Source organism: Montipora foliosa, chromosome 11 (assembly GCF_036669935.1).
Source record: "Montipora foliosa isolate CH-2021 chromosome 11, ASM3666993v2, whole genome shotgun sequence".
Lineage (NCBI taxonomy): Eukaryota > Metazoa > Cnidaria > Anthozoa > Scleractinia > Acroporidae > Montipora > Montipora foliosa.
This window is the reverse complement of record NC_090879.1, coordinates 42,148,919-42,170,630: the sequence shown is the minus strand read 5'-3', so window position 1 is coordinate 42,170,630 and position 21,712 is coordinate 42,148,919. Positions and strand designations below refer to the sequence as shown.

At 39.3% G+C, this 21,712-nt stretch overlaps 1 protein-coding gene across 1 annotated transcript in view; it reads left to right on the top strand.

Annotated features, from left to right (window-relative positions):
* Positions 1-21,712, top strand: part of LOC137975904 (transmembrane protein 120B-A-like) — a 44,139-nt gene extending 22,427 nt beyond the window's left edge. Inside the window, exons 6-12 of the mRNA XM_068823111.1 lie at positions 1,863-1,952; positions 3,249-3,314; positions 4,186-4,247; positions 14,783-14,875; positions 16,536-16,600; positions 18,527-18,595; positions 20,644-21,712. Coding sequence (XP_068679212.1) covers positions 1,863-1,952; positions 3,249-3,314; positions 4,186-4,247; positions 14,783-14,875; positions 16,536-16,600; positions 18,527-18,595; positions 20,644-20,763 — 565 coding nt within the window. The 3' untranslated portion in view covers positions 20,764-21,712. The remainder of the gene's footprint in view (positions 1-1,862; positions 1,953-3,248; positions 3,315-4,185; positions 4,248-14,782; positions 14,876-16,535; positions 16,601-18,526; positions 18,596-20,643) is intronic.

Below are 21,712 nucleotides of genomic sequence, written 5' to 3'. Positions count from 1 at the left end.
TTGACCTTTTCTGTCCCAAGTGGGCTCCCAGCCCATTGATGAGTAAAATCTGATCTACAGGTGTATAAGTGGCACTATGTGGAGTGAAAGGGCTAATGTATAAGAAAAAATACTCCATTACCTGTCATCACCATATCACGGTAAACCACTACCTTACCGTCGACAGTCGATAGGGCAGAGATTACTTTGAATGAAGCATCGACCGTTTGCATACATCGATTCGTTCGGTTATCATGTTAATGGACTTTATTTCATATTCTCAGTATATTTATTAAATGCTGAGCTACTAGAGACTCTGTGGTGAAGAAGGGTGAAATGTACATTTGTAGGTACATCACACAGCAACAGAGTCAAATAACGACTGACAGCATAGCTCATAACTGCATCGCACAGTCACACATATAAAGGCATATCTACAATGCAGCCAACCAATTGCAACCACCCAAGTGAGCAAATGTGAGAATGATTTACAGGTATTAAGTGAGAGTCTCAGTGGTTAGAGCATCCAACTAGATCACGGAGGGTTGTGGGTTCAAATCCCATCTGGGGCTCGGATTTTTCCGAGTTCACAGTGGGTTCAATTGTAAAACCTTTCATTCAATTTGTGTAAATCATTCTAACATTCTCTAAGTATATTATTTTAGCTATAGTTTTTCTTACAAATGACTTGTTATGAATTCATTACCCAGATCAACTTAGGTTTTTGACCTACAGACTTTGTTTGAAAAGTATTTTCTTGATTTTTGAAAATTATTAATTATTTATTCAAATGTATTTCCTAAGCCTTATCACCTCTGTAGCAGCCCACATTGACAAGTAAAATTATCTGGCATTAGAAACTGTTTCTCTTAAATGTTGACCATCCTCTGGGTCTGACAAATGGTAGGCCTGGATGCCCAAGACAACTTTAAAAAATCACCAGACAAGTGCCTAAATATGTGTACAAGAAGCCTGTCTAGTCATTGCATTTGAGTCCGGAGTAATTGTGCCCAAAATAGATATTTAATTTATATCTACAATGTACGTGTGCAAGTACAGTAATATCTGAAGATTTTTGAAGTGCAATTAAGATGTTATTTACTATACATTGTACATATGTGTTACATGTACATGTAAATCTTAATAACAGTTACATTAATTTTGTTTTCTCGTTTTGATCACCATTACAAATACTGATTCCTAAATTCACATCCAGCTCTCCCCAGTAGAAATAATGAGGCCAGGCTACTATCAAACTTTCTCACCCTCCACTTTGCTATAATTAACGAGATGGACAAATTTGTCATAAATCTTCTGCCTCTGGTCGCCCAATTGCTGGAAAAGAGCCTACTGTAAAAGGAAATTTAGTGACAAAGAGTACAAATGTATGATAAAAACAAACAACCGGGAAATGTTCAAACTAGCTGGCATGAGAAATTTCCCTGGCTTGTACTCGATTCAGAAAAATAAAAATTAATGTCTTATGTAGTGTGAAATTTGCTGCAAGTCCTGTGTACTTTGTCGGTGAAACATACAAGAAGTCTGATCATTATTAATGATGTTTATTTAAACATTTTAAGAGATATGATCGTACCTTGTAATTGGCGTTGATTGAATGTATTCAAACCTGCCTTTATTTTTCATTCTTAATTGCCTTGTGCTATCATGCCGCTAAACTTTCAGTTCTTCCCTATCAGCCGGACAACCACTTCATGGCACTGGGCAAAGGGCCTTAACATACCACTTGCCAGGGGGCAAGTTGGTCGAAAAGTATTTGTCGGACCCTGATCCTGATTGTTAAATAAGTGTGTCATTGTTTGTCAAGATTTCTTAATATTAATTATTATCAGGCATTAGTAATAAATAATTTATGTCCTTTGCAGAATAGCAGATGCCTTGTTTCATGCCCTGCTGTTGTGGTACTATAGCACTCTTACCCTTCAAGAGCATATTTTGATTGCCAATGGATCAAGGTATGAAGGGCATTATTAGTGTTACCATGAAGTTCAGAGCTATGCAACCAATGCAAGTGGAAATTGCGTGCACCATATTTGTACATGCTTCTGCATAATTATGTTTGCGTTATTGTACCTGTACGTGCAAATTGAACAGCATTTGTAAAAATTAAACTACAGTAGATTCTTAAAATACTAAAAGATCTACAGTGTAATTAAGAGATGTCATCATTGGTACATTGTACATACAATAGTATACTGTATTTCCAAGATAGACAGTCAGGTGTTGTATAAATGTGAGCTCTTTGAACACTTGGTCAAGGTGTCCAGTTCTTATTTTTCCCTATTTTTGTGAGTTGTTCCTGTTTTCTCAGTATTCTTTTAGGTAAATATCCTATTTAATGTTTATGTTTGATACAAAATACCATAATTACAGTGTAATTGCTGATGCAATTATACTCAAACCATAAAATAGCCTGACTTGTTTGAGTTGGGCTAGTTTTTTACCCCAAATAAATATATACAATATAATATATGAACTGAGGTGGTGTTGTTTCGAGCCATGTTTTTTTAGGACAGTACACCTTAAATGTAAAGTGGTGGATTTTTGTACTTTGATGAGTCTTTAGGGGTGTCTGTTTTTGTTTAGGGCCTCACAGGCAATCCTATTAGTATTCTAGTAAAAAAAATATTTTTTTCTCCATTCATTTAACCACTTACTCTGCTATAGACACCTTGCTTGCTTCCAATTTTTTGTTGTGGTCCTTATTGGGCCATTTTTGAACCAAAAAAGGCTGTTCAAACTCTATTTAAACAGGAAGTAGATAGTCGGCGAGCTTTTGAGCACACTGTGTGTGCACCACAAGAATGCATGTTTTATGAGTCCAATGAGTCAATGAGTCTCACAGTTGATTAAGCCGAAGCCCTCGTTTCAGTTATTAGGCCTAAGCACTCTCTGAAATTTTAGCTTTCATTTTATGGGTTAATTAACTGCACTAACTCGTTGACTCATTGACTCATTGACTCATTGACTCATAAATACTTAACACTCGTGCACCACCTGCACTGTTCATGTCAATCCAGCTCTTTTACGAGGTGTCTCGGAGTGAAGCGATTTTTCGTTCTCCGGTGCATCAAATTTTCTTGCAATCAGCTAATCTTAAGAATTACATGTACAACATGCTGTTTGTTAGGATATTTGTCTAAAGTATATAACAAGCCAGATTGCAGGGTTTGTGGAATTCCATTCATTTGAAGGCTGAGAAAATAAAGAAAATTAACGTATCTTTTTCCTTTTTTATGTATTTGAAAAAGAATAAAGGGATGGTGGGTCGCTCATCACTATGTGTCCATCATATTATCTGGATTACTTTTAATATGGTAAGTTGACTCTCATTGCGAAATAATATATACTGGTACCTTTCTGGTTAAATACTCTCATTATTATCAGAAGAGGAAAGGTTCAATTCACAGTATATTAGCAGCACTTTGAAAACATTGAATTCTGGAGCTCTTACTCCATACACGAAGTGTGGAATAGGGCAACCTTGTACATGTGAAGTACAATGAAATCAGTTAGGTCCAGAAGAAGAATTTCCATCCTTATCCAATTATTATAGAACTTTGCATGGGCCAAAGGTTTGTTTGGTACATGTACATGTACTTTTGGTTACAATCATGTATGGTTGGTCATATCAATGTCCTTGATACACTAAACAACTAAGAAGATATGATGGCTCCTACTGGTGTTAAGAATTGGACTGATCGGAGGAAAGAATTTCATGTACTTTCTTTCAAATCAAGTGAAGCAATTGCGTAGAGAATTAAGCCTGAATATTTCAGGACTTCAACGGGATTTGAACCCGTGACCTCGCGATACCGGTGCGACACTCTAACCAACTGAGCTATGAAGCCACTGACGTTGGGAGCTGGTCATTTGTGGGTTCTAATGTTCCCGCGAGGAATGAATCAACGATGAAATGATATATGAATTGGATCATATGTAAACTGCGGATTTGAAATCAAGTGAAGCTATGAATGCAATTTTTGCAATTTTTCAGGCTTCTCGACGCAATTGCAAAAATTGCATTCACAACTGCGAAGATCATAGCTTCACTTCTTCTTCGCAGTTCATATATGTAATTACAACAATAATGATTTTTTTTTTTTTAACTTTTTGCTCTTTTTGTAACTCACAGAAAGAATGGGCGGTTGATTAAACTTCATAACTACCATCTTTGTTTAATTGTAGGCCAGATGGAAGAGTATATCAACTGTTCAGGAGACAGTTCCTCTATTTTTCTCTGTATCTATGTAAGTGTCTGGGTTTCTTGAGTAATTTATGTTGTTTCCTTTATTGGTTGACTCGGATGCATCAATACTTCAATTCAGTTACTTACAGTAGTTCGAGCTCCTGTTTGAACCAATCTTCACAGCCTCCTCTATTGGGCTCAGTGCGCTATGGCCGTTCTGATTTCATTTACATCTTATGCTCAAGAGGTTGTTGATATAAGTTACGGCAGGTCTTCTTCTGTTGACTTCACCTTTTGTGGGTTGCCATAGAGCTAATGAAGCTGCAATTAGTTCTAGAAGCCGAAAACAGTACTGGCTAGTCTCTGTTTCTGTTTTTTAATTTTTAATCAGTAACACTTGTTTGCATAACAACCGATGTAACTAAAATGTACATATAAATAATTAATAAATAAGCCCCTTGCGGCGGCTGGTATATCGGAGTCCTGATAATCCCCAAGGCTGAAAGATTGTCCAAAAAATTCAATCTTATATGATGCAAATTACAAGCTCAACACATTAGACAATAATTTACACACTCAGTCAAATCACATCTATAAATAATAGAAATATATTTAAAATAAATAATAAAATTAGCAGTTACAAAACCAATAAAGTTAACATCTACTAGCTACAAAAGCCAGTTGGGGTCAGGCCACTGAGCAACTTTGCCACCCATTCACCCTAGAACTAAATGCAGTAAGGTTTGTGGAATGAACAACCTCTTGAGGGGGGTCGTTCCAAACAAGGATGGGAAGAAAGAAAATTTGAATGTATCAGTAAAGGGAGAGATGTGGTCAAATACCATACCACGAGATCGTCTTATTTGGAACCGAGACAGAGTCATATGGAGAGATCCAGCCCATTAAGATTGTGGGAGGACTTGTACATTAAATGTAGTTGTTGACTCTCCCGACCCACAGAACGTAGTGGCCAAGCTAGGACTTAAAGTATGTAAGAGACACTCAAGCTAGTAGAGAGTAGTCTCAGAAAACGAAGCAGGCAGCCCTCCACTGTACTTTCTTGAGGTTTGAAATGTTGCGCTGAGTATAGGGATCCTTGCGAGCACCAGAAGGAAAGTTCGCTGTCGTGAACATTTTTACACGTTGGCATCGACACCACATTCTACTAACCAATGTAGCAGCTTCAATCCTTTGATGTTAAAGATGTGTGGTGATGTGGAATCAAATCCTGGATCGATTAATTATCCTTGTAAAGACTGCAGCAAGAATGTGCGGAATAATCAAAATGCAATTTTCTTTTCTGAATGTAATTACTGGTTTCACATGAAATGCCTTAAAATGTCATCATCAATCATCAACTTCCATCTAAAACACCCAGGCCTGGATTGGACGTGTTCTTCTTGTGCATTGCCAAACTTCAGCGATTCATTCTTTGCTGATGAAGAAGATCTGGTTGATCAAACGAACGAACTTTTGAAGGAGGAAAATCATGCAAATCAACCCATGGCAGACATTGCAGACATTGACACCTTAAACAAAGGTTCACATCTCGAAATGCATGATGGATGCACAGAGCTGTATCATCTCATCCACAAGAGAAAACAACAATCGAATGAGGCCCCCTTGTCATTCATCTTAACATAAATGGCCTGCAAAACAAAGTTGATGAGCTAAAAGGCATCAACAATCAACTGAGAGCGCACGCTTTTTTAATTTCTGAAACCAAAATTGATAAGTCATATCCATTCCAATATACCCTCGAAAGAGTTTAAACTACCCAAAAAATATAAGGCCATAGTAGCACTGGCTATTGAAGCTAGGCTCGACAACCAGGATATTATTTTCATAGGCATCTATTGGCGTCCAAACATTCGTGCTGTTCAAGCTGAGCATCAACATCTAACAATGGTTGAGGATGAATTGAATGACATTTGCTAGTGTGCAGCTCTTAAGAAGCAGGTCATGGTAATCACTCAGGGGCACCCAACGTCAATTTTCGGAAAATATCTGTTCGGAAGACGATTTTAGATCTAGAATTTTCGGAACATTTCTTGTAAAATTTTTTGCTTGCCTGCCTCTCCTACGATTTTCGAACATCTGGTAAAATTGCCCATTTTTAACGGATTTTTACCCTAAAAAGGTCACCTAGAATTTTCGGGAGCCTTCTTTCTGGCTGAAAATTTCGAAAAGGTAAGTTTTTATCCCTGTAATTTTCGGATCACTAGACTTTCAGCTAGGGAATCAGGACAGATGAAAAATTTTTAGTGAATAAGAATATGCCTATATCTACCGTTTAAATACCAAAATACGTTTAACAATGCTATGTTTAAATGGTTTTGAACTATGTTCTCGTTGGGTGCCACTGATCACTGGTGATCTTAACTTAGACAGACTACGACCCGACCACAGGGAAGGAAAAGTTTTGCTCGACCTTGAAGAAGTGCACAACTTAACAATGTTTGATCATAAAACCAACAAGGATAACTAAAACATCGGAGACATGGCTAGACGTAATTTTAACAAAACTGGAAATTTTCTGACAGTGTGGCGTCATAAACCCTGAAATCAGCGATCGTCATCTTATTACGACCTGTTCACAAAATCAGTGTATCAACCCAAGCGAAAGATCATATCAGTCAGGAGCCTTAAAAACGTAAATATGGAGTTAGTAAGTGAAAATCTGGCCACTACCCAGTGGAGTGTTGGAAAGATTTTTGACTCACCTGATGATCAGTAAGAGTTCTGGTTTGCTTTGTTTCAAAGTGTTTTAGACAAGCACACTCCGAAAACGAAAATGAGAGTCAGAGATAACATGCCTTATACGACAAATGAGCGGAAAAGAGCCATCAAAAAGAAAAGGAAATATGCACAAAGATACGCACGGAATCGTTCTCCTGAAACTTGGGAGCTAAAAAGAAAGTGGAGAAACATTGCTACAAGGGAGAGAAGAAAAGCCATTATTGGGCACAGAAGTTTAGCGAGTAAAAAAAAAAGAAAAAGCATTAGAAAGAAAGACCTGACAGCTCTAATTGAGGGCACATGCATCAATTGCAATTTATGCACCACCTAACCCAGCAATGGAATGTTATTTTATTTTCTCTCTTTTTGTCCAGTGACTGCCGCTCAATTAAATTGTTTTACCAAGTAATAATTACAGACATGTCAATATTTTAGATTAGTCAACACTAAGTTATAAATTTGTTACAAGTATTTTAGTTTTTCCCTGAATCAAGCAATTTTAAAATTGTAAATATTTTAGAGTATAACTTTTGTATTTCGAATGTTCCTTTAGTGGGCGTACGTGAGGAAGATACAGTTTGGCCTTTTACCAGAAATGAAGTTGAGAGTTTTTTAACTCTTTTTTTACAACATAGTCACTATGATTGTTTGGGCGGGATGAAATGATGGCTTCAAGATAGGGTGTGCTTCGGTCCTTTCAATAGCTTGGCCATTTAGGAAATAAGTAGTGATGACTGGGAATTTATTACTAGTAATGTGTAAAGAATAACACTTGCTTCAATTAAAACCACTTACCTGGCTAAGAAGAAAGAGAATCTAAATCTGATTGAAGTAGTTCAGGTGATTTGGAAGAAGAGAGTCCAGCATGGTAGATGATGCAATCGTCAGCAAACATGCCGATTTGAGAAGAAATGTGGTCAGGAATTATACTGGAAGGTCATTTATGTAAATAAGAATAAGTAGAGGCCCCAAGACAGACCCTTGGGGACACCTGAGGTGACACTGCATACCTCTGATTGACACCCAACAACCACAGTAGTTTGTGTACAATCAGACAGAAAGGACTTAATCCAGGTTAGAGTCTGACCACATATGCCATAAGATGCAAACTTGAGAAGGAGCCTTTGATTTGGAACAGAATCAAAGGCCGTTGAGAAGTCGAGAAGGATAAGATCAGTTTGCAACTTATGATCAAAGTTTGAAGTAAGATCATGAAGGGTGAGAATCAATTTAGATTCGCTTGATAGGCCTTTGTGGAAACCATTTTTAAGAGGTGAATGCAGTGAATACTTTTCTAGGTGAGATAATGTTGGAGTATATAATGTGCTCAAGAGTTTTACAGAGAACACATGTCAAAGGGATTGGTCGGTAATTTGAGGGGTTTGAGCGAGATCCCTTCTTGAAAACCAGTGACACTAAGGCATGTTTCCAGTCAAGAGGCAATTCGCCAACTGTCAAGAGAAGACTGACAAATTACCTGAAGGACTGGGGAGATGACGTTACCAGATATGTTTAGATCTCGGTAAAGGAAAATGAGGCGCTTTTTTTGTATAGGGTCAAACTATATACCGTAAACGTCCATGTATAAGCCGCATCCGTAGATACGCCGCACCCCGAATTTAGAAGCGCACATTTTGGAAAAAAATGTAGTACAATAAAGTTTGAAGTTCCAGTAACGTTCTATTGCTATAAAGTTATAAACTAACATGGACAAACAATCAAGGTTTCACCCAGGTCTCACCATATAAGTTGAAATACGAACGAGTGCTTAGTAGCCAAGCTTTAAACGTGGAGAGGAGTCTGGGCCAGGGCCTGGGTATCATGACCGCGTCTATAAAGATGTTTGGAAACCCGCAATAGGCCAAAAAATTCATGCAGAACAGGAGCTTGATAATGCAGTCGACAAATTTGCCGAGAATGTGGTCAAGGACAACGAAACAGTTGGCCATTTACTTCGCGAGTATTCGCGAATTTTGTGGTATTTTATCGCACGAGGCGGAAAGATTTGCGTAGAAGTGACTGGCCGAAGACGTCACTGCAAACAGCTGTGCGGAGGAATGGAGATTCCTTGTACGTTGGTGTTTACTTGTTCGAGTAAAGCGAAAATTAATCGCTTGAAAGAACTCTTGCAGAGCAAGATTCGCCGATAAACACTCGAAGACACAAACGGCCCCTTTAGGAGCCACCACTCATTTAAAAAGTAAATGAACAACAGCAACATGCTCTCAGTTTCTTTTATATTTCGTTACTGAGATCTTAAGAAGTTGTATGAATATCAATTAGGTTTTTTAAAACTCCAAACACAGATGTATCCATGGATAAGCCGCACCCTTGATTTATGGCTTCAATTTTATGAAAAAAAGTGCGGCTTATACATGGACGTTTACGGTAATTGCCAACGAGTCAGGCCTTCTGAAGACAGAAGGCCTGGCGAGGCGGCAGCTTATAGAGCCGCGAGAAGATTTTTAGGCGGACGATATCTCAGAAGCGCTTCAAATTTAAGTGTAATGTAGACCAAAAGCTGTAATGTAGACCAAAGTGATGAAATGTTGACCGTAGCGATAACCAATGAGAGTGCCGCACGAGTACGCCGCGTGATGTTTGCAGCCGCCAGGCGCCAGATCACGCAAGCTTGGCTCGTTGGCACTTTAGCGACAGCTATAACTAGTTTATCATATTAAAGCTAATAGATTGAATTATTTGAATAACGTTTTAGTTTTTTGATATTTAATATTGCCTTTTAATTTTGAGGCCTCAAACTCAGAACGACCGAATCTACTGCAGAAACTCCTGCCCCTTCACTTTGTTGGGAAAAGAACCGCACTTTGTTGCAGCTTAGAAACATGAATGCACTGCAATACCGTCTGAGGAATTTTTGATATGTTAAGAATTAAAGAAAATATCACGCACCAAAGTCGAAACTCTCATCTCATACTTAATTTGGCCAGAAAAAGTTCCATAAAATCAGTCTCCGAAGGCAAACACATTATTTAGGGTAGCACAATCATCTATTAGAACTGAAAGTATGGAAGCGTTATCTTGAAACCCGTCGGGACAGGAGGTCCGAGAAGTTGTAAGTCTGGGTGTCAAAATAAAGCCCTAACAAATCGAGCTTGAAGATTTCGCATGCAGTTCACAGTCTGCTGAATAACTCTTCCCCCTACTTGAAAGCCAATTAACCTGTTAGTTGGCACCCAATCCTTTGACGTGTGATTGACATGATACGTCAATCATATCTCACGCACAGATTATGGCAGGAAAAAAAGAAAGGTTTTGACATTAATTTTTCAGATTTTTTTTTTGGGAAAAAAGAATTGAAGAATCAATAGTTTCACAGAACTTTGCTACCGGTACCCATAGTTTCTTTGTCAAATGTTATTATTAAATTATTCTCTTTGCTTGCAAAATGCCTCTCTTCTCTGACTGTCTATTTTTTTTTTCCTTTTAAATAGAAGACTAATCTCACGTGTATGTTTATTATTATTTTTGCTTAGAATTGTATTGGACTTACCATTACCTATTACTTTGTACAGTAAATTACCTTAATAGAATTTCAAGCTTTTTCTTACACTTGTATTGTAAAATATATAATCACATTGAATTTCATGTTGCCAAGAAATATAAATTCATATTAGTAAATGTGAGGTATTTTCGTCCAATGCCATTATAATACGGAGCCCCAGATGGTTAATGATTGACTACGCTTGAAAGACGTTTACCCGACATATCAGTTTTAGTTCTCCTTTCTACTGCTTACACGTTGGTTTTTTTTAATCGCCTGACTTTGTATTGAAATGTCTCGCAAGTCAAAACGTTCAGCAAAAAAACCGTGAGGGATCAAGCTGGCGATTGCTCTCCTTGGCTGGAAAGGTTTTGCTTGAAGCACGACATACCGTCAGCCCTCATGGACATTCTGGCCGAAAATGCTGTTACTTCAGAAGCCACATTCGCCAGCCTCATGATATGCGCCTTGTTGTGGGGCACAAGGTTATTTATGGCTCTGATGGAAAACAACTTAAACCTCTACTATTATCTTTTGCGCAATTCATGTTGGCAAATTTCAAGATCCTCGAGACCCTTATGGCCAAAAACCCTTCGGAGGCATCTGACTACCTCAAGTATCGTAAGTTTCTGGCCATTAAAGGCACACGGTTTCAAACTAGAGCCATTCTGGCCTTTGATCAAGACTACAGAGCAACCAAAACGCACAAAAACTTCGGTTGGGGAAGTAATGTGGATGATCTAAGCGCTCAGTATTTTGATTCTGCCGTCGCTTTTCGACCCACATCATCTCAAAGCTCATGTGCTACGTTTATGGATGGTCGGAAATCAGCTGCTTCTCAGTCAGGCAACGACGAATTCTGTTTTAGATGGAATTTTAGCCCCAACGGTTGTCCAAATCCTCAGTCTTGTCGGTACAAACATGTTTGCATCCATTGTTCCCATCAACACAAAGGAAAGTCATGCCCTAGCGCCGTGGGGTCTACTACTCAAAAACAATGACCATTTTTAACCCGCTCGGTTGGTGGCCCTGCCCAAACCCCACCTGATGTCTCGACCCTTATTGACATTGACTTCCCTCCGCTTGAGGATTGCCCATTGAATTTCCACACTTGGGAAAATGAACTGATAAATGACCCTGACAGTTTTTTCATTCTCGATGGTTTGCGTAATGGTTTTAAGCTTCTATCGGAATCTGATACCTCGTGTATTGACAGCTATGCTAATGACAACTATTCTAGTGCCACGTGCGCTGAATTTAAACCTGAAATGGACCAGCTTTTCCTCAATGAGCTTGCCCTTGGCCGCATTTCTCACGTCCCAACTAAGCCAAAGTGCATTCATCCTATCAGCCGCGTTCCTAAAAAAGACTCGGGTAAATCCCACCCGAACACGGATTGTAGCCAACCGCCTGGAACGTCCTTAAACGATTACATCAAGCGTGACCTTGAGTCTTTTCGAATGAACTCAATTGACACCGCTGTGTCAGTGTCGACTGACAACTGTTTTTATGCTATCGTAGATATCGAGTCTGCCTGGCAATGGGTGCCCGTCTTTCCACCTCATCGTGAACTCCAAGGCTTCCGCTGGATGTTTGGTCCGCATGACCCCTCTGGCTATGAGTACTTTGTTGATAATTGACTCTGTTTTGGCATTTCGTGCACCCCAGCTATTTTTAATCGTTTATCTAATGCTGTTGTCCGCATGATGGCGCGACGTGGTTTTCATTCTATTGTTAATTACTTAGACGATTTCCTTATCGTTGGCAAAACAAAAGCTGAATGTCAACAAGGTCTACTTGCTCTTATCAGTGTCTCTCCATGTCAACGCATTACTATCTTAGGGATCAAACTTGACTCCACAACTATGTCTCTTCGCCTTCCATCTGACAAGTTAGACCGCCTCATTTCTCTTATCGCGTATTTTTCCGCTGAAAGCTCCGCATCCAAGCGTCAGCTGCAATCCCTCGCAGGATCATTAAACTTTGCTTGTCACGTCGTGCATGGCGGTCGCACCTTTCTTCATCAGGTTATAGACTGTATAAACAAACTAAAACGGCCATCCCATCGCACGCACCTTTCCTCACAATTCCATGCCGATATCCTTTGGTGGAAAAAATTCCTTGTTACATTTAATGGTCGAAGCATGATGCTAGACTTTCGCCAGCCACTTTATGACCAAACCAACACATCACCTTTTTTGGTTTCGGTGCCGCATGCTCGGATGACTGGTTTGCAGGTTCTTGGTCCAAATGCCTCATTTCCAACTTTCACAACTCTCTCCTCTACAGTGCACACTGTAGTCACGCAGGCCACACAATCGACCCGTCGCTTCGCTTGAATATTAACTATTTGGAACTATTCCCTATCCTCATTGCCGTTCGTCGCTGGGGTCCCCAGTGGCTAGATAAACGTGTCATCGTTGAGACTGGAAATACCCAGGCCATGGCCTTTATAAACAATGGCACGTGTAGAAACCCCATAGCCATGTCCTGGCTGCGTGAGATTTTCTGCATAAGCGTTCAATACAATTTTCACCTCGCGTCACGGCACTTACCGGGCAAACTGAGCCAACACGCCGACAGATTGAGTCGCCTTCAGTTTTCAGATCACACTAACGGAGTTTTGTCTTTCCACTAGGATATCTCTCACAGTTGGACTGCCGCATTCGGCTTGTCTCTGCCGCTGCCTACGCTAGCTCAACCCTGGCTACCAGCCGTTCCCAGTGGAGAGTTTTTCTACATTTCTGTTCGGAGTTTGGACTGACCCCCATCTCAGCCTCATCCAGAACTGTCATTCGGTTCCTCATCCATATGTCTTCTTACTGCAAATATTCAACGATAATTATAATTACCTATCAGCTATTAACGTCCTTCATCGACACTTTGGTCACGATGTCACCCTTCAGGTTGCCTTTGCTGTCAAACTAATCATTCGTAGCCTTTGCTGCATTTTGGGTGATGCACACGAACAAACACTACCCATTACTCCAGAGATCCTCCTCTGCCTCCATTCTACGCGTACGGCTGACAGAGATTCAGGATTCTGGGCAGCGATGCTCATTGGGTTTTACTCCTTTTTCCGCAAGTCTAACCTAGTTCCGAAATCCGCCAAAGATTACTACCCTTCTAAAACTCTGTTACGTAAGGATATTATCGTGCGTCCATGGGGCTTAGTAATTTGCGTGACTTGGTCCAAAACCATCCAGTTCAAAGAACGACAGCTACTCATACCGGTAGTCCGCCTCTCCTCTAATCATCCGTTGTGCCCAGTACAGGCCTACGAACGACACCTGCGTCTATTTCCCGCGCCACCCTGCTCGCCCGCTTTTCTGCATTTTCGTGGGGATTTGGTTACACCCATCACGCACTCAGCTTTTACTACAAAATTACGCAAAGGTTTGAGTATCGCTGGGTCAAGGCCTCTAACTACTCTGGTCATAGCTTTCGTCATGGGGGAGCAACGTTCACCTTCCATCATGGTGTGCTGGTTGAACTCATCAGTCTTCAAGGCGACTGGTCTTCCAACGCCGTGCTCCTGTACATTGCCCAGCCTTTCAAATGTCGTCTGTCCGTGGCCCATCTTATCGCCAAGAACATTCCTTCATCCCGCACTTGACTCTTCCCCTCTCCATCCATCTCCCCTCTTTATTTCTGGCGGTTTGGGCGGGCCGCATCAGGGGGGCGGACCAATTTCGGCCTCTGCACCTCTGCTCCTTCCTTGCTTCAGCTCTGCTCTTTCCAGCAAACAATAAAGTTTATTTATGTTACATGTTTGTGTCACCTTTATTTATCACCAGCGTAGGATTATAATTATGATAAAAGTCAAAAAAAATATTTTAGGATGGCAATGACGATAACAATATAAAGTTCATTTAAATTTATCCTTACCATGTTGCATTGGATAATACAGTTTTTTTGTCTAACTAGAGTCTCCCAGGGGTGTTGGAGAAGTAGCATTAATGTCAGTTTGGACTATAAGGGAAACATCTCAGGGGGTGTACATAAGAACATCAGTGATCAATAAGCATTTTCCCATTTGCCATCAAGATCATTCACCTCTGCAAACTGTTACAATCTTTGTTTGCAGTAGTGAGGGTAACTGTATTTATTGCAAGGGACACATCTGCTCAGTTGGTGTAAAGAAGACCCATTTCCTACACTCTCGGTAGACTTGCTGCTCTTCTCAGCTCACGCTTGCGCTTATGGCAACAGTTCGCAAACAGGAAATTCAGGGACTGTGGCAGTTAGTATTTCCCCGATAATAATGAGTCAAAAATAGTCACGCCTTCACAATAGCCATCAAATTTAGTTAAAGTCACTTTCAACAAACTGTCAGGGATTTTTTTTTTCTTCAGCCTTTGTTCAGCTCCTTCAATTCAGATATCAGAGTGGCGTTCTGTATCGCTTGAAAGCACTGGGAATCAGTGAAAGTATGGACACAACTAAAGGTCAGCTAGCCATTGTAGATTTATTTTCATCATGGTTTGCAGAAGCTTCACATGTTTACACATTTCAGCCTACAGCATTTTCAAAAACCTAAATAAGCCATTAAATTACAAATGTGTGCTTGGCCTGTAAATGCCAACTAGGCTGGATGTGGCCTTGTTGTGATGCAAAACTTATCTTTTCCTTTGGAAATCCATCTGTTAATCAATTTAAATTAACATAAGAAAAGAAGTGACGTTTGTATCAACACAAGCTTAACTCAAGCTATAAATGATTTGTTAACAAGGTCAGTACTTGATAGGCATAGAGCTGTGAAGTGGTTTATTACAGAGTCTGTTGAAGTGACAATAATTGATTACATGGCCAGCAATTCTCAGGCTAAATTGGCTGGTTTTTGGTCGGGATTTGACAGTACGGACCATTACCATGCAACATTCTGTTTCCATATTTTTTCTCTTTCCCGGGAAATTCAATTTGGCCGAAACTCGAACAATTTTTAAAATGCAGAATTTAATTTTTGTTACATGCATTCTCCATGCGGAGAAGTGTCCGATTGCTCAAAGAAATGATTCATATACAATGTAATAAACAACTTACTGATTGCTAACTTGCTTGGGACCATACTGGGGAATATTGGACCTACTGCCAAGACCTCGGGTGAATATTTCCCAGTATTATATGACTAGCTCCGTGAGTGGGTAAGATGACCCAAATCCCATGCTGTGATTGGCTTCCCCGAGCGGGCAAAGATGGAGGTATCTTGTCCTCTCGGGATTTCTCGCTTGGTCCCGCAAGATCAATGATCATTTTTTGGTGTTTTATCCCATATAGCAAATCCATTATAGACCAAGCTTGTTCGGTCAAGAGGGTTGGATATTGGCCTCATTCTTTTTTTTTGCGTCTTTGTGGATCTCCACTTCGGCTAAACATGCAAAAAATTAATTTTGCCAATATCCAGCCATCTTGACCGAACAAGAAGTTGTCATTTGTGCTTTACTTATAGCTGACATTGTCACAAGATCCCACGATACTAAAAACCATGTAGTCTTCTTCGCAGCCGTCCTTTGGGATGTCATGCATCGCATTGTGTGACATCTTGAAGGATGAATCATAATAACGCATTAGGCATGTAGGTTTTTTTTTTCTCCTCTTCTCTTTCCTATTATTGTCAATCTCACCCATCTGAGGAGAAGGAGAAGAATTTTCTGCATTTTGTGGTGATGTGTGTCATTATTTGCTTGCTTTGGCAACTTGGCCTTTTACCAGATGTGATGATTCCATCATGCCAAATTGTTCCCAAATAGAAGCTAGGAAAAGTCTAGTGGTGTTTTGAGTGAATTAGCATTAAGATCACTGTTTAAGGCATATTTTGGTTACTGCACATAGACCTATGCCCATTATGTCATTGGTTTGTAAGAGCAAGTGTAAGAGGGAGCATAAAGCCCTTCAGGGCATGCGTTAGTCAAGAGCGTGACAGTTCTTTAGAGAGCTTTCAGGAATCCAACAAACCAGTCTTGAATCTCAAGGATTCTTTTCAGAGGAAGAAAAGAGTATTCAGCATGAAGAATACTGTTTTTGATATGAGGGTAAAATTTTTAGACACCTTTACTGAAATATCTTTGTTACTTGATAATCAGATGTTAATTTTTCTTTTAATGGTAGAGGGTTTTCAATCTTGGATGTGGCGAGGTTTGGGCTTTGTCATCCCATTCCTAATTGTTGCTTATGTAAGTATTAACGATGATATATGAAATGAATCATGTAATGAACTGCGGATATGAAATTAAGTGAGGCTATAATCCTCGCAATTATGAATGCAATGTTAGCAATTGTGTAGAGAAGCCTGAAAAATTCAGGACTTCAACGGGGTTTAAGCCCGCGACTTTGCAATGCCGGTGTGATGCTCTAACCAAATGAGCTATGAAGCCATTGTTGGGAGCTGGTCATTTGTGGGTTCGAATGTTCCAGTGATGAATGAATCAACGAATGAAAATAATGACGTATGAAATGAAATGAATCATATATTGAACTGCGGATATGAAATGAAGTGAAGGTATGATCCTCGCAGTTATGAATGCTCGTGATAATATGTAAGTATCATAATGATATTATCAATGTTTATGATGTACGCAGATTCAGTGAATGTACTATTATTGATTTGTACAGTATTGTAAATATGAACATCCCCTCTCCACACTTAGATTTTAGTGGCCAACGGAATATTTGTAACATACAAGATGCCCTTATAGATGCCTTAAAAACCATGTCAATTGTATGTGAAAGAAAAGTAAATCTTAAGCGAGCGACAGAAATGGAACTATACATTTATCTCCGGTGACTGGGGGGGCGGGGGGTGGTAAGGGGATACAGGATTTTAAGGAACCCACACACGGTGGATTACAGTTAACATAACCGTTGACAAAGCAACCGCCAGGTAGGCAATCACGCATAAGGGACGTGAAACGTTAAACGGCATGCCGTTTCTTGTCATGAAAATTCTTTTATTCTAACTTGCCTCTCTTTTTTTTTTTTTTTTTGGGGGGGGGGGGGGGGGTTACTTGGTACTGTATCTGTAGATAGAACGGGTTTCAATAGCCCTTATCCAAGTTATCAGCGGTTTTGCCACATAAACGTGGCTAAGGGGTCATTTTGTATTGAATTGACCCTTAAGCCTCTTTTGCATGTAGTTTTAAACAAAAGAAAATGTGCCTGCAGGCTCAATTCCGATAAGGACCATTGATTGTCGTAAAACAAAGCAAAGTAATTAATTTGACCAATCACGGCAGGTGCAAACAGCACAATGAACCAATCCAAATTCGTAGCAATTCCATGTAACCTGTTCAAAAGCATGGGATAAATCGCGCGTGCAAGTCGCGATTGGTTTTGGTTTTCCTGTTCATTGGTTGATAAACTGGCGTGAGATTTTTAAACCAATTACTACTAGAGCAGTTTTCAATTGAGTGTCGTAAAACCAAAACCAAAGTAATTACTTTAGCCAATCAAAAAGGTCGGAGACAACCCAGTAAACCAATCAAAACTCGAAGTAATTACACGTAGCCGACACAAAGCGCGGGAAAATGTGCACGCGCGAGCCACGATTGGTTTTGGTTTCACTTCTGATTGGTTGAAAAAATGGCGCGAGAACTTTGAACCAATCACTGGGTGAAGTAATCATAAACCAAAGTAATTCACTAATTGCTTTCGACACTCAATTGAAAACCACTCTAAGCGTAGCAATTGCAATCGTGTAATTGCTTTCGACAGTTATTTGAAAACTTCTCAAACAGGCAAAAAATGAGCTTCAATTAAACAAGTTTCTTTGATTTTTGGGCAAAACATAACTTTTGCGGTTTGCAAACGCAATGCTAAATTTCTCTATAGTTTCACACGACTCCGACTTAAAATGAATCCAACTTAAAATCTTATGATTCAAGACCCAACGTCTCAACGCTCCAGCCTAGTGTCTGCTTCAGAGGTGATCTAAAGCGTGAATTGGGTATCTAAATTGCTGAATTTTCATTGTAAATTGGGTAGAGAATACTCTTTGGGGTAACCTGTGAACTGTATCAGAATTTACAAGGGTTTAATGTGACCTGAATACTGTGTTTCTAGTGGCTTTCACCCCAATGAGTTATTATTGATCTTTACAACAGCTGTTCCAATTGTACAATGCCTACACCTTGTACCGACTCTCTTTTCACCCAGAATGCACTGATTGGCAGGTTGGTGAATTATTTGTCAGTTATTCCTTATGTCCTACCAGCTTATTGTTTGTAGTGATGCCTTCAACCTCATTCCCAGGGTGTCTCTTCTTCCCTTCCTCCTGGCGACGAGGTTGGTGATGCCACCCGCTCGCAATTAAAATGCCCGTTTAGGTGGCTCGCTACATATTCACACATGAGCAAACGCAGGAAGATGTGGTTTCTTCTTTCAAGTTTGCAGAAGCTAACTTTCCTCGCGCAATTTTTCAAAATCTAGCTGAAAAACCCTCTCCCAGTGGGTAGATCACACCAAAATGATAACGCAATCATCTCTTTAAATTCTCTTAGCGATAATTGTGAACCAACACTATGCGTAAAGATACTTGTTTCTTTCTCCGTGATTGTTTACTTTATTTATCAAATGGTATGAGGGGTGAGCACTCGCCACCATCAATATTGGCCCGGGTTCTTTACCCTCTCCTTAAAAAACCAACCTACGATTTGATATGAGTTTAAATTACATTTGATTTGATTTCTGTACATTGTCCCCAATTAGTGTCACAGCAGTAAATACAGTTGACGCTTCAATAAAGTTTATTATTATTATTATTATTATTATTATTATTATTATTATTATTATTATTATTATTATTATTATTATTATTATTATTATTAGTATTTATTTGGAAGTTTTAAAACAGTTTTAAACAGAGAAATGTCTATATATTGCTCGTAAATTTATAGTTCTTACCTTTTGGAGATATTTTAATTTTTTTGTGAATATTTTTATTATTTTTAATTTATTTATTTAGTTTTTTTAATATCGAACCAACTTTCCAGTCCCCGGTGTAACCCAAGTACTTTAACAAACTAAAGGTAAATTAATCATCATAAGAGAGTTTTTGAGTTTTAACCCTTTGCTCTGACGAGAGCACACCCTGTTGCATGTTGTTGCGTGTTATCGGGAGTTGTTGCACGAAGTTTGAAACTGCTCAAACTTTTGAGTCAACAACTCCCAACATTTCTCTTTTTCCGTGATCGCCGAAGCGTAGCGCAACAGTGTTGCACCCGTTTGTACAGCTCTTCCAACATTGTTGGGGCGACGCACGCTCATTACATGTGGTCTCCATAGAGATATCACAGCATTAATGTGTTGAAAACACGATGGCAGCCGAATTCAGTAAGTTTACAAAGTGTTATGCCTTGTCCTTTCCATAATACACTGCACGTCCTTACATTGTTGGGAGTTGTACACAACTGCCAACACCATCCAACATCTGCAGAACCAACAACTCTCAATATTGTTGGTAGTTGTTGCGTCCATTTTACACACAACTGCCAACACCATCCAACCTTTGCAGAACCAGCAACTCCCAAGAGTTGTTGCGTGCGTTTGCACGGGGCTTTACAGGAGTCAATGTACTCGTTTAACAAACCAAGTTTACGTGTTTCACTCCCCACTGATGTAGTACCACAGTTTCTTCATACGGAGCCACAGCATTGACCATTTCATTTATCCTCGAAATTCTCCCTTGATTTAAAGTAATAAAAATACTACTGACAAATTTAGAGCTTTGATTTCCTTTAGCAGCATATTTTAGATCAATAATAAATGAATAAAGCCTTGAACTGCTTTTGTCGGCGTCGTCAGAGAAGAAAATATTACTAATATTATTAAAATATTAATATTTTCTTGTTCCCTAATGATGCCGAAGATCGACGAAAGCTAGGATTAAAGCTTTCATGAACAGCTCAATGCTTCTCTCGAACAGTTTATTCATTTACTATTGAAAGAACTTTGCATGTGTTTTCTGGTAAGGTTTCAGATCTTTTTTCAGTCCACAGAACTGTTAAGCCACCTTTGTCTTCGTAATGATAGATTTGCATTTTTTATGTTAAAGTTCAAGACCGTTTGTTCAGTTCTTAACTAGCGACTGACTTTGATCATTTCAAGTGAAAGATTCGCAAAATCGAAATCGAAATCGAAATGTTCTTTAACGTAGACCAGTGTTGTACAGCAACAACCTGAAAATAGACACTAATATAGAGATTTGTACTTTTATTTGCAGGTGTCTGCTCTAAGTGTGGTATTTTTCACACTCTTTGCCGGAAACATGACAACACTCCTTTTTGTGTTGCAACAAAAAATCACCAAAACGTGGCGAGTTCCCCAGATGCCTTGTGGCTAGACAACGTTAACGTGGATCACCTGTTCTTATAGGAGAAATGCTTCTAAATAAGATCAGTAACTGCTGGATGGCTTTTTGCGTCAAATAGTTGTAGACCGTTTTGGGGTATAACGTCATATTTGAGAGATTTAGCGTCGTGTTGACGTGAAAAGACGGGAAGCTTCCTATCGTATTCTTACTTTTCTAATTTTTTGAGAAGTTAGTCTGTAAGCTTGTAGGCGACAGGTAAGAAATGAACAAGTTTGATTTTGGCAAAGCGCTATTTTCATCTTGACGTTTGCGGTTTGGTGCAAATGCGATGCTAGATTTCTCTATAATTTAAGGGTTAGGGTTTGTGATTGACCGCCATAATGTCCTCTTCAATTTGTCGCTTTTTACCGAAATCTCTCCATTAAAAAGACAAAGTTACGCAAAAAGAAGCAAGCTCCATTCTTCATTTAGCGTTAGTAGAGCTACTGACTCAGATTGATCACGTACGAAATTTAAAAAAGATTACGACAAAACCTTGCTATCAAAATCGTGCAATTTATAAGAGGGGTCAATGTTCCAACTGGTTTAAGATTTGCTATTCAAATTTAAGGACGTCGTGCTCTACTTTGTGCCTTGGTGTTTACTTGGATGAGCAAAAAAAACGCAAATGCGGAAATACAGAAGATTCATTTTCTCCAGTCTCCAACATTTACATAATATGAGCTCTATTTGCTCCACCACACCCACTCTCGGCCTACTAACATGACGTCCATTGCCTGATCGTGATTTCTAATTTAGTGGAAAGGAAAAGTAAACAGGAATTTTTATTTTGCGAAGAGGTAATCTGAAGTTGTCAAGTAATTATTTTGGAAAGATAATTTTTATCTTATTGTTATAGAATGAAGAATGTACAGTACGCCTTATTTTTACGGAGAACGTATTCACATGAATAAAGAATAAAATGGCTCAAATTTGCTGA